Source organism: Apodemus sylvaticus, chromosome 7, assembly GCF_947179515.1.
Source record: "Apodemus sylvaticus chromosome 7, mApoSyl1.1, whole genome shotgun sequence".
NCBI classification, from domain to species: Eukaryota; Metazoa; Chordata; class Mammalia; order Rodentia; family Muridae; genus Apodemus; species Apodemus sylvaticus.
This window is the reverse complement of record NC_067478.1, coordinates 51371362-51385208: the sequence shown is the minus strand read 5'-3', so window position 1 is coordinate 51385208 and position 13847 is coordinate 51371362. Positions and strand designations below refer to the sequence as shown.

At 48.1% G+C, this 13847-nt stretch overlaps 1 protein-coding gene across 2 annotated transcripts in view; it reads right to left on the bottom strand.

Annotated features, from left to right (window-relative positions):
* Positions 1 to 13221, bottom strand: part of Lrrc1 (leucine rich repeat containing 1) — a 164881-nt gene extending 151660 nt beyond the window's left edge. Inside the window, exon 1 of one of the 2 annotated variants that reach the window (XM_052187781.1) lies at positions 12797 to 13221. In XM_052187781.1, the coding sequence (XP_052043741.1) occupies positions 12797 to 12955 (159 nt within the window). In that variant the 5' untranslated portion in view covers positions 12956 to 13221. The remainder of the gene's footprint in view (positions 1 to 12796) is intronic. The other variant, XM_052187780.1, reaches the window with a different exon arrangement.
* Positions 13222 to 13847: the final 626 nt, after the last annotated feature.

Sequence of the window (13847 nt, the reverse complement as noted above, 5' to 3'; positions counted from 1 at the left end):
GCACAGGTGCATAGCAAGCATTTGCTATTAACACGGCTGCCTTGGGCCAGTGCTGCAGAAAGTATTCAGTAGGCAGCCACAGGCTGTGCAGAAGGAAGTCGCATGGGGCCTTGGACTGGTTGAGGTTTTTGTCAACTTGATGAAAGTTAGTCACCTGGGAAGAACCTGAACTGAAAAAAAAAAAAATGCCTCCATCAGATTGGCCTGTAGACAAGTCTGTAGGGCTTTTTTTTTTTTTTTTTTTTTTTTTTTTTTTTTTGACTAATGAATGATGTGGGCGGACCCAGCCCTCTGGGGGCGCTGCAACCTCTAGGCAGAAAGTCCTGGGTTGTATAGGAAAGCACAGTGAGGCAGCTGGCTGTGGTGGGAGACTGGGCAGTTAGCAGCACTGCTTGGCTTCAGCATCAGCTGCTGCTTCCACATCCTTTCCTCAAGTTCCCGCATCCTTTCCTCAAGTTCCCAAGCCAGCCTCCCCCAGTGGTGCACTGTAACCTTCAAGGTAAAATAGACCCCTTCCTCTCCACATTGCTTTTGGTCATGGTCCTTACAACAGCAATAGAAAGTAAACTAAACCCAGGCAATCCTTCAAGACTGCTGGAGACACGGGCGGCTTAAGAAGGCAGGGATCCCAGCATGGGTGGTCTAGAATACAGGCTAAGGAGTTTGTTTATCTGAAGTACTTCACAAATAATAAACAAACAAATAAATAAATACATTTTCAGTACAATAGGTTATGTGTGTGAGTGTGTGAGTGTGTGTGTGTGTGTGTGTGTGTGTTCCCTGTGATTCAGGCACTGGATTTCCCAATGCCTGAGACAGGGACACATAAATTCAGAGCTGACGACAAACAGGTAGAAAACAAGCAGGTGCACAGCTAAGTCTCACCCTCGCACATAACCAGAGCGGCTGTGGGGGTGGGGCAGAGACATGCCTGGGCTGTGGACTGAGGTGCCATGGGCACAGGACAGGTGCATCGGGAGCAGAAGCAACAGCACGGGCAGTCATGGAAATTCCACGCGTCATACATGAGCTGAGTGGTCCGGATATTTTATAATATCCTACTTCCTTAATTTCTGTTCTCTTCAGAACCCCCCAGGCATTTGGTGAGAATGAAACTAGGGAGAGCTCTATGTGTGCAGTCATTCCTTTTTGTTTTTGTATAATCTGAAAAAGAAATCGTTTCTGCTAAGGATTCTTCCTCAACAGATGGTGTCTGCGGCTCTGGCTGAAGGCATAGGGTTAAATGAGAAGGGACAAAGCTACCTGTTCCTCCTGGATGGAAAGGAGTGTGCACAAAACCCCAGCAGGCTCAGCAGGCGTGTCTGCCCCCGACTACTCACCTACCTCCCATACATGTCACACGCAGCCAATCACGCCCTCACCACTCCGACCCCCCTTAGCCTACCACCCACCTACCCACTCTCATCAAAAGTGGCATGCAGAGAAGCCAGGTGCTGCTAACCCCAGGCTTTCTGATGGCTATATGGCTATAAGCCAAATACTTTGCCATGCCTTCCCTTTCTGCTTAGGAAGTCACCATGCAAAGCACGTGACCTACTGACCTAAAACCATTCAGGTTGTGTGAAGCCACCAAAAGCCTCTTTAACCAGAAGCACATCAGCAGGACAACTTCTGTTACTTGTAGTCCAAAGTATTCGGCAGGACTAAGTCAGGACTAAGTACTTGTGTGTGAAAGTGCCCGAGCCCTGAAACCATGACTTACCTGGTGCCTCCCTTGACCTCAGACCTAAACCTGGCACCGTAGAATACGTAACCTTCTTAGAAGAGTCAAGAAAGTACGTATCACAGCAAATATCCTCGGCCATGTTTATATTCCAAAAACATCTTCCTTCTCTTTTATAGCACAAGCTAAAGACTCAAAGGAAGTGAAAGTTGGAAAGCTGAGGTCTCACAGCTGCCTTTAGCCCTTGGGCAATCTCAGAGAATCACAACAGTTATAGAAAATACTGGGCAGAGCTGGACAGTGGGCACAGCTGGGCAGTGGTGACAAACACCTTTAATCCCAGCAGGTAGAGGCGGACAAATGGCTGAGTTCAAGGCCAGGCTAGGCTACAGAGTGAGTTCCAGGACAGCCAGAGCTACACAAAGAAACCCTGTCTCAGAAAAACCTAGGGGTGGGGGAAGAAAGGAAAAGGGAAAGGAAAAGGGAAAGGAAAACAGGATGGGAAGAGAAGGGGAGAGGAAGGGAAGGGAGGGGGAGGGGAGGGGAGGCAAGGGAAAACACTGGGTACACGTTGCAGTCCCAAACCTTGTCATTTTAAAACAAAGTTATGGAAACCAGAAACATGCAGAAGTAATACACTATTAGGTAAACTGAGTGGCTTGATTTGAATCTGAAGCGTTCCCTATGGGTATATTTGTTCCACATTTGTCCCACAGTGAAGATTTCCTGAAAACTGCAGAGCTTTTACAGATAGAGCCCGGCTGGGAACAAGGGGTCACTGCGGCCTATGAAGGGCAGCCCCCTGTCCCCGACTCCAGCTTTCACTACTTCATAGTCTCCACAATGGTCCCTCTACCATGCGTCAATCAATTATAGCTTGCCATCCCTGCTCCAGCAGGATGAAATCCTGAAGCCAGGAGCTGAAACAAACCTTTGCTCCTAAAGTTGTGTCTGCCAGGAATTTGTCACAGCAGCTGAAGTAGGAGCTACTATACAACATTTTGTTTCATTCATTCATAGCGTGCAATGGCGGCAGTGTGAAAGCACGTGCATTTCCAGGAAGTACAGTAGGACCCACTTTATGATACGAGCAGGCACGGTCAAGACTAAAGACTGTCAAGCCAAGTTCTTGATTTCATGCAAACAGTGATACAACCCCGATCGATCAGTACTAGCAGATACCCTGGAGCAGCACTCGGAGAAGGCCAGTGCTCCTGATTCCCTTCACTGATCCTAACAAAAAAACGCACTTCTACCCTGAAAATGGGTAAGGACTCAAATGTCAGTTACTGCCCGAGAGTGAGTGAGAATCCCAGAGCCAGAGCCAGGAACGGACAGACGCCACTCATCTTGAAGAGATTATGCGTGAATGATGAGTTCATTAATACTCGGTGACCTGATTCTGAAAATGATCTCTCAGCTCAGTGCTCTTTTTCTTAATGATGCAAAAATAGCCTAAATATCTCGAGTCTCTTTGTTGCCCTTTTCAGAACAGATGGGGCTCCTGGCTCAGCAGGGGCTTCTGATGCGACTGACCTTGAGGCAGGAAGATGCAGTGGTTAAAAGACCCAGCTCTTGAGAGACCCTCAAATGCTAGCTTTGCTGTTGGGGGAGGGGGGCCTCTGCATCCCCCAGTATCCTCATCTGTAAGAGAAGCTACGGATGTGAAGTGAGGACGAGGCTGCCTGAGGACGGAGCGTGCTAATCACAGGGAGAGCTCAAACAGACTGAGGTGCAGGGCCCACAACACACTCAGTGTCTTTGTAAGTCTCCTCACGGGCTCCCCCTCCTTAATTCTAGGTCTCTTTAAATTCCCACCATGACTCAGATACTCTGGGTCCTATACTGCCAAATCCACTTATCCAGTCCTCTGCAAATCAGCAAGATCTCACACTTACCATGTGCCATTCAGCAACTGGTGACAGACAAGGGAACCTGTCACCTCTGTTTCCCACTGCTACCCCTTCTCATCCTCTGCTACATGGGCACAATGGCCTATGTCAATAGAAGTGTCACTCTCCTGCAGGGGCCTGTGAGAGTCAGGAACCTCTGCAGACTTGACTCTTGGCTGTGACTCTTATGTTATCAGGAGATTTGCTATTTGCTTATCTGGCTTACCTGAAGGTTCCAGAGACAAAGATTCTCTATCTGTCCTGCTGAAAAGAACAAAGCGCAGCCTGTACTCAGTAAGTCCTGTGGGGAGCAGGGAAGGAGGCAGAGGGCTTGCTGGGATGCCCGGAAGTCCAGCACCACCAACACCCTGTCAGAGCTGACGCTATCTCTCGGGAGCACAGAGCCACGACCTGACCCTGATCCACTGATAATCCTAATTATCAGTCCCCAAACTACAATTCCCAAATAGAGTCTCTTGGTTACCAAGTCAGCCTAAGGGAGTACCACCACCACCTCTGACTTGCTTGAGCTAATTTACTAAAGACACAAAGTCCTGGCCAGATTCCTTAGATCCCTACAGCTTTAAAAGCTGAGGCAAGACAAATGACTGGCAGGCAAGAAGCATTCGGTATTCAAAATGAATGTGTGGGCTGGGGAGAGATAAGCAAGCGCACATGTGTGTGGAAATGGATGGTGAACCAGAGGAAAATCTGCTCAGTCTTCCTTTACTGACTCTGGGAATCAGTGACTGGCCACAGAAAGATACTCTTTTGGAATAGCTTTGCCTGATTATCAAACCCTTGATTATAATAATTAAACCTAGATTTGTGGTTCCACTAGCCTCACTAAGCGCCTCCCGGAGCACGTGTCTAACTATGGCACCGCTCTCCTAAAGGTCGTCCTGGAAGATCGACTTGGGACACAAAGAGACCTTACAATAGCCACATCCTGTACCATTCACGTAAGAGAACTGGGCAATGACAAGAACCTCAAGCATGAAACCATACACACAACAGGGACTGCCGACAGCCAAGTGCATCTTGGTTTAATCTCCAGTCTCTCATTTGCAGGTATAATCAAAACCCACTCTGTGTGTATGTGTGAGTATGAAAGAGAGAGAGGGGGGAGGGAGGGAGGAAGGGAGAGAGAGAGAGAGAGAGAGAGAGAGACCAGCCAACACGAGTGATAGAGATCAAAGGACAACCTCCAAGAGTCAGTCTCCGCCTGTCAGTTGTCCTGTTGGGAACAAGGTCTAGTTATTTCCTGCTGCTGTGCATGCCAGGCTAGCTGGCCAGCAAGCTTCAGGAGATCCTCCTGCCTCCACCTCCCATCTCCTGGCAGAAGCTCACTAGGACGAAAGCTGTAGGTGCTACTGCGTGCCCAGCTGTTCATGGGTCCTAAGGATCCAAACTCAAGTTGGCAGGATTGGGTGGCAAGCACTTTACCCACTGAGCTGTCTTCCCGCCCCTCAAAACCCATTTTAAACTTCATTCACTCCCTGAAAAGGCTCACGGGCTTCTCAAGAAAATCAACCATGTAGTTTATGTCTTCTCCATGCTAGCTGCTTTAATGAGCAGCAGAAGCAAACACCAAGTCTGGGGGATGGGCAGCTTCCATCACTCGCTCTGGAGGAAGACAGGGATGTCTGCAGACAAGAGTGGTTATCAGTGGACTCCAGAGACAATAGAAGAGAAGGAAGGCGGGCTTCCCAGGCCTCCTGATCTCTGTCCAGCAGGATGAGAAGGGGGGCGGGGGAGGTTGTCCAGGCGATAGAGAGAGGTACAACAGCACAGGTTCAGTCCCTGGCATGAAGGCACACACCATGGGATGGTGCATTAGTGACTCAGAGCAGCTAGCTCTTGTGCAGCACAGGTGTTAAGGTGCAAAAGAGGGCAGAGAAAGCGGATGACAAGAATGCTGCCAAACTTACCCTGCAAGTGCAGGAGGCCACTAAGGAGGCAGGACTCTGTCTGTGTCTTAGATCACTCTCACCAAGTAAGGAGAAAGAATTCAAAGGTAGGAGCAATGAAGGTCTTTGGGCCTCTCTTACTGAGCAATATGGATAAGGATAAAACTGCATCATCTTTTCCTACCTGCCAACTACTGTTCTATTGCCGTACAGGTGTGTTAGCACGACTAATCTTGACCCAACTGTATGTACTGGGTAGGGACTGTCATTCCTTTGTTTCCAAAGATGGTCAAAATGAAACACAGGTTCACTGCAGATAAGCTGCTTGTGTAAAGTGTCACACCTAGAACAATCTCACAACTGTCAGGCAATACTTTCTCTTCAAGTCAGAGATTCAGGCCTGCAGAGAAGCGTCAAGGACAGCGGGGAGGCTGACTCATATGGCCGTCACAGCAAGCAGACGCCCAAGCTTTGTGTTGCCTTTATCTTCCATGCCACTGTCACCTTGCTCTCCAAAGAGGACCGTGTCCACTCAGACTAACCCAGCATTGTGTCATCTTGCAAAAGATAGCTGTCTGCAACGCCCTGTCCACTGTCAGGTCCTCTGAGCTAAGCTGTGGACAAAGTCAGAGCAAGGAACTCTTCCAAGGCACACACAGGTACTTGGTCTTCACCCCAACGGGACACTCATATACAGTAGGAATTCCAGAATGCTAAACTTCTCTCCCTAAGTAAATGGTTTTTAAAGAAAACGTAAACAATTAATGGGCGATATCACTACAAGAAAAATGGGTTTCCTTCTTTCTTTAACTATTTCAAGCAGAGAACACAAATCGATCTCAACAGAAAAACCAAACAGGATGACACCCCAGCCCACACTCAAGCCAGCTATAATAACAGTGTGAATCCAGAGGTGTGCAACCAGCACTTTTGAACAAGTCAAAGGGTCTGAATTCCCATTACATCCTGAAAGGTCTACAAGCTATTTCCAGCCCTCACGACTGCCCATAAGCTAGAGAGCGCTTAGCTCCAGCACAAGCTGACTGTCCTCTTAATTATATGTTCCAAAGAAGCAGGTGTGAACTGGAGCAATAAGGGACCACAATGGTCCCACCTAGTCAAACCATCAAGAAATCATCTAGAGTACTCCATAATTAGGTTCACCTCCTCCTTCCTCCCAAAGGAGGTAAATCCACTCCTTGAGGGATAGAGGTAACTCTACCCCTTGACATTCTTAGAAACAAAAAATACCATTTTCCCCCAAATGAGTCAAATCTCTGGAGTCTAGAAGTTATAGTCTTCGTAAGTACAATAATCAGAGTAAACTTCCTTCAAGGACTCACTCCAAAGTATTTTAAACTACACACACACACACACACACACACACACACACACACAAACCATTAGATCTTCTAAAATACCACATGCAACAGTAAATTACCATTCCTGTCCACTAAATTACACCTAAGGGAGAGTTAATGGACATCCAGAAGATTTTTCTGTGTGTTTACCAAGGCCTGACCCATGATTTCAGCACCCTTCATGCAGATCTTGTGGCAGAAGACAGAGTCCTTCTAGCTCTGCTTGGGATGGAGATCCACATCTGTCAGCCATGCCTGGGACCTCCATGGGCATTGTGAGGAAGTTGACTGCAGCTCTCCCCAGCTGCCCATCACACTGCAGCCCCCACTCTCTCATGCTCCAGACTGTCACCACTGGTATTGTTGGCATTAGATAGTCTATAAAGTCAGCAATGTATTAACTAACCCCCAAATCCCAAGTCTACTGAGACTTCATGGCACAGTACACACGCACAGATGTCCTCATGCTTCTCACAAAAACACAGCCCATGAAGTTACCGGGGTCACTGTGGGTACACTCTTTTAAACGTGATAACTCTATTTACCAGAAAATAGAAAAAGATACACAAGTTCTACCTACCCACAACACATCTGAGTAGCCATTTTCTTCCCAATGTAGACTACATATAAAACTCACAACATTTTAGTTGAATGAAGGCACCCTACATTGAAAGGAACTACATCAACAAAAGAGAATCAGGCCCAGTTGAGTCAGCTGACAGGAAGGTGACGCAGAGACAAATAACTCCAGGAGTGAGCATCTTGGGGCCTTGTCCCTAGTTTTCCTACAAATATACCCTCATCACTCTGGCCCTACTATGGAGGGGCTCCTGACTATCCCTTGACTATTGGGGCTCCCAATATGATCCTCTCTACCCCCAGAAATCACCTTCCTAAGAAGCTGACCAACAGCCTCCGCTGCTAACAGGGTAGGCTCAACCCTGCTGCAGGGTAGGTGTGGCCGCTGGCCTCCACCCTCAGGTGGCCCCTTCAATTTCCACACCTGCTCTTCCCTCTTTCTCTTCCATTCTGAAATATGACTTCTAAAGCTTTTTCTCATTTTCCCCAAAAGTATGAAACTCCTCAAAGCTCTATCAGCTTCCAATAGAGGCTCCTAAATGGGAGTGGGGGAGGGGCAGTGAGTCCAATGTTCACACCCCCTTAACTTCCTTCAGTATTCTCCTACATTTGGAAGTATAATGGCTAACATGGGTTGAAAAGAAAAATGATTTGTGTAAAGAACCTACTACAAAGTGTGGAACTTAGCGAGGGGAGGCTCTAACAACCGTGCCACAGATACTATCTAAATGCTTCTTAGACTCTAATCCCTACTAACCCGGGAAAATGACAGCTTCTCTAGCTGGGTTTTCTCATCCCTGAGTGCAGAGACTAAAGAAATCTATGGGGAAGGTGTGGAGCAGCCCAGAAAACAATCAGAAAGGAATGAAGTGCTAAGCTGTGTAGTGATGCCAGGGTGTCTGAGAAAAGAACTGCTTCTCCCATTGGAGAAATGTGTGCATCAGTAGGGGAAACATTCCTTTCAATCCCCTTTGGAGTCACATTCCTTACATGTGCAATTGGACTTTTATTGAATAATTGAGTTCTATATTAAACACTCATTTAAGTATATAGGTGTATCAGCCCTGCACCTTAGCCCTTACATAACTATGAGGTAAAATAACTCTAAAAACCCAATAAAGACAAGAAAGGAGACCTCAACAATAACTTGACATCATACAGTAATTAAATAATTTTGTAGATGCTACTCGGCTGCTCACAAGGTAGTAAGCAATATTAACAAAGTGCTGGCCCTTGGGTTTTAATTCTGAGTAACTACACCACAGAGGCTGTTAGCCCTTCCACTCTCTATCATGTCTCTCTAATGAAGTACAGTAGATTCTCTGCTCTTCCAACTCCAGACCTCACCTGACTCTCATAGAGACGCATCTACTCTTCCCTCCGTGGCTATAAACAATGAAAGGAGTGCTCAGAGAAAGCTACGCAATAATTACTCACCTATAAATTCATCTGGACATTTCAGGAAGTGTGATCTTTTAATTGCTGAAAATCATATCAAAAACTTAATTCGGGCTTAACAAACTCCTTAAAGGGGGAGGGGCTCTTTAAACATCAGTTAAGAAGTCTTGCCAGAGTACTTAGAAAGATCTTACACTTACAGTGGTCTTCTAAAGCCTCAACCTAACCCTATAGAGCAGGTAGCAATCTTAACATCTGTAGAAAGTAAGGCTGGAAGAGAGCAACCAAAAGATAGAACCCTGTTTTCAACTATCTAAATAGAAATCCAACATGGGGGCCATGCTGTCCCTTCAAGACAAGGCCCAAAGAGCCTTGGTAAAAGATGACCAAAAGGACGTATGAATCCAGGTGAAACCAAGGAGGTGGGTATGAGAGACTGAGAGGAAAGAGGACATTTGAGAAAATACAGGTCATGGGGACAAGACACATGGAGAGGAAAATCAAAGTTAGAGGGGGGGGGGGAACGGATGCCCCATCCCTCAGAACTAGAATTCCAAGGAGAAATACCACTTCCAAAGAGAAGACCTGACTGAAACATAACTCTTTCTGAATAGGGATGGCAGCCCCTTGCCAGAGCAAGCTACAGGGGCTAAAATTGAAGCCGTATTCATAGCAAATGTTCATAAAGTACAAGAATGACTTCAAAGGTGGTCAAGTGCCTTCTAGCACTTTCCAAGGAAAGATAAGTGATTCTGAACAAAAAGGGATGACTTACTAGCTTCTGTAGACTTGTAAATTGGGCCACAGGAAGGGAATTACGATGGCCAAGAAGGTAGGCAGCCTTCTGAACATGAGGACTCATTCTTTGCTGCTAGAGTCTTTTATTGCAGGGACAAGCACTTGCAGGCCCACAATGTATCACACAGTGGCCTAGGTTCAGCCATGAACACACCTGCCCTTGTGGAGGTAATGGTTTAGTTGAGTAGACAGACAAGGAACACGTAAGCATGTATGGTTTGGGCTTAGGTCATGATAAGTGCCCTAGAACTAGAAAACAAATAAGTCAGGATATGAGAAAGAATGAGGGGTTGGGGGAGGGGCTGGTGTTTGAAATACTTTCATGGGACGATCATGGGGCTGGGACTCGGTGCTTACAGGGGAGAACAAAAGCATGCAGGCACTTCAAGGAATTAAGAGTTTGATTGTTAGCACAGGGACAGTTGAAGCTAGATGAATCTAGCAGCAGTCAGAGGAATGACTGTCACTCAACCAAAAGCAAGCTCAGGATGAGGGTCCTGACCCTCAACCTGCACTGTTGAGAAGTCACCACAATGCTTGACTGCTCCTGAGGTAGTAGATTAGCTAAGTTATTACCAACATGTCGGTGGGTGGCGAGTCGGCTGAGGAGACGAGGTACCCTCTCCACCCCCCATACTCACGTCAGTATTTAAGTCATGTCTCCCCACAAGACTGGGAACAGCTCATAAGAATCACAGCTTTTTTAATCTCTATATTTCTAATAACTAGTAAGTAATGGTGCCACAATAAATGTTTAACAAAGTCAGATTTAAAAGTCACATGACTCAAAAAGGAGGGACTAAATAGCTAAGGTTTCATGGGTGTGAGAAACAGGCCAGACCCATCCTGTGTTCAGTGTGATTGCCGTTGTCTGACACGTCAATAAATGGAGGCAGCCAGACACTGCATCTATCTAACAAAGTGCAGAGCCCTGAGAAAAATCACTGCAATTCTGCGTCTCAATTTGTAAATGAAAATGTTGGAGCAAATGAGAGGTTGCAGACCTTTCAGTGGAGTGTAGGTATCTATCATTATCCCAAAGCCTGTTGCCCAGGTAGAGGGTGCAGGCCTCCCTTTCAGATGTGCTCCCAAATTATAGGCAATAAAACATACAGCTGGTGTGGCTGACACACTGAGAACCTTTGAAGCTTTCCAGCAAGAGGGGTGATATGGTGGTGAGCAGACAGGAGCTTGGAGTTAGAAGCCAGACACACCAGAGAGCAATTGTAATGAGTTACGTGATCTCAAACACGAACAATGCCTAACCCAAGGAAAGACTGGAGGAAAGAGACTTTCAAGGTAGTCGTTGGTCCTGTCCGGCATGTACAAACCCAACGGTCTGGGTGAAATAACACGGGGAGGAATCCATTTTACAGGACCTTGACTTAAAGCTATTAGAGCAATACTTACCAATAAGGAAGGCCATCCATTGGTTTCGAAATATTTATTTAGTGTATTTGCAGAATGCCATCAGACCTTATTTTGAGTCTCTGAGTTGTCATTTACTGCAGAAATGCCTGGCACTTCCAAAACTCTGAATCTCCTATGCCAAGCAAAATTCTCCAGCATAACAGAAAAACTCACAAACTACAAAAGGGAGTAAAAAGTCAGTCCAACCCAAAGAAAGATTCCAATTCCACTACAGAACCCAATTTCTACAGAAAGATCTGGAAAGTTTATAGTCAAGAGCTTTTTACTAAGTCTTTTAGAAACTTTATTTCAAATCCTTAAAGAGCATTAAGTAACATTTGCTACATTTCAAAAAATATACAACTTAAAGCAGTGATCTTACCACTTCAGTAAAATACAGCAAAGCTAAAAAACCAGATCATGTGTTTGAAAATGTCTGTAAAATAATACATGCCTGAGGGATCTGGATGGTTTTTTCCCACTGAATTAAATTAAGGGGTGGGAGGGGTGCTCTACAGAGATCCTAGCGAGGGTAATCTTTGTGATTACACAGAGAAGGCCATGGGAACCAAGGAAAGTTAATTCACGATGAACTTCACTAGAGATGTTGAAAGAAATACACTTCTGATTTTCTAAACGCCGTCAGCATTGGAGATCAGATCGCTATCGGTCCGAGTTCCAACAAACCAGACATCTGATCAGAGTTTCTTTGAAAATGGCAGGACGTTAGCGTTAACAAAGGACAAACAAGGTATTTGCATTCCGAGGCTCAGGCCTTTAGGCTCTCTCGGCCTCCTAGCAGACTTCCATTTCCTGCACCTTTGGATTGCCACAGGCTTACTTCCTCCGTACACCTGGGTTAAAGATGGGTCCTCTTCCACAGTTAAAGCTAAAATCCGGAGGCAAATTCAATGGTTAAAAGTTCAGCGTCTACCCCAGCCCGGCCTTGAAGCACAATCAGTATCAGTCACTGGCCAAGTTCGGTGCGGCAGATGATTAATTTTCGTAAACAGCTTTGAATAGGTCCGGCAATAGTGATAGGGCAGACCCGAAACAAGCTCTGTGGTGGCGGAATGGCAGCAGCAGGGCTGACTCGCAGCGGGAGCCACTACACACACGTTCATCGCAGTTCCAACCACGCAACAGGTCCACGCACGCAGTGCCCCAGCAGCGGGAACCTGGGCACCTGCAACAGCTCTCCTCCTGCCCAGCACCCCAATGTCACCATGGGGCCACTGAAGCCGACAAAGCGCCATCTCTCCAGGGCACAGCCCACAGAGATAAGCCCCGGAGCACATTCCTTACAGATGCCAAGATACTAAAGCTTACTTTCACGCTGCTCGGTCCCAATTGTCCTCTGAGACCTACTTTGGCCCAAAATGAGGAGCTCCGGGCCACTAGCCCGAGAACTGGCTGCTAGCCGACCGCCCCGGGGCGTGATGGGGCGCATGGTCGCCCCCAGCTGGGAACAGTGTGAGCTACCTGGCTTCTCACCTAACCGGCGTTAGTGCCCAGTCGTGGATCTAAGCTACTTAGTGGACCAGAACGTTTCTCCACTCGTCATGTAACTACTTGTTAAATACCAAGTCTTTCGGTATAAATGAAAAAGAACTTTTATTGGAGGATGGGGTTAATCGGGAGACAAGGAGGGACAGGGGCGGTTGAGGGCAGTAGTGGGTCCCCGCTGGCCAGTCTCCCGGAGCGAAGCAGTCAGCGGAGGAGCGCACGGACCCGGCCAACACGCCAGGTGAGGCGGGCACTCACCTCGGGGAGCTCCCGGAGCTGGTTGGCGTCCAGCAGCAGCTCCTCCAGGCTGCGGGCATATCGGTAGATCTCCTCGGGGACGTAGACCAGCGAGCAGTGGCGCTTGTCGATGATCTCCACATGACGGTTGCACCGCCACAGGGGAATGCAGTGGAACATCGCCGCCTTCACTACCAAGAGCCGTGTCCCGCCGAGCCGCGGAGCCCGGGGCTCGGAGCCCGCTCCGCCCGGCCGCCCCGCTGCTCCCCGCCCGCCGCCCGCTCCTCGCTCGTTGCTGGCCCCAAGCTCGCTCGCGCCTCGCAAGGGCTCCACCGTCCCGAACGTTCTAAGGAAGCCGCGGGAAACCTCGCCGCGTCCCGCGCCTTCGCCACAGTCGGAGCGTCCCCTCCCACCGCCCCCTCCGCCGCGCTCTGCTTCCTACTCGCGGCCGCCGCGCACTGGGCATGCGCACACGGCGGCACGCGGAGGGCGTGTCCCTACCGGGGATGCTCCGCTCCGGGTTTTCCTGGAGACCCGGCTCCCGGGAGGGTCGGGAGACTGTGAGCCTGCGGTCCTCTCCTCCGCGGGGAGTCGCACAGCGTGCGATTCTGGAGGGAGCCGAGCCCCCAAAAGGTCCTAAGGACATCAGGGACCAAAGACCAGAGGGAGCAGAACAACTTCGGAGTTTTCATTTTACTCACCGTCCCTGGTTTTTTTTTTTTTTCTTGCTCCCCTTCCCCAAAACAACTTTCTCTTCCGGGGTCAGGAAGTACCGCCCCGCCGCCTACCTTGAGCGCGGGATAGCAAAGGAGTCGGTTCTGGCTTTCCGACACCCCCTCCTGCTCGCCCCGCTTGTGCCCCTGTGTCTGCGCACACTCATCGGCAGGCCCTATGACCTGAGAGCATCTGCGGTGAGCAGGACTTATCTGAGATGTACGCATCACCCACTTCCTGGTGCCACCAAAAGCAAGGATGTCTTGCTTCAGGAATCTTCTAAAAGATGCTTGGAATAGAAAGGAGATGGCAAAGGTACGCTTCTGCACTATTTATACCTTGGCCAGATGTTGTGCCT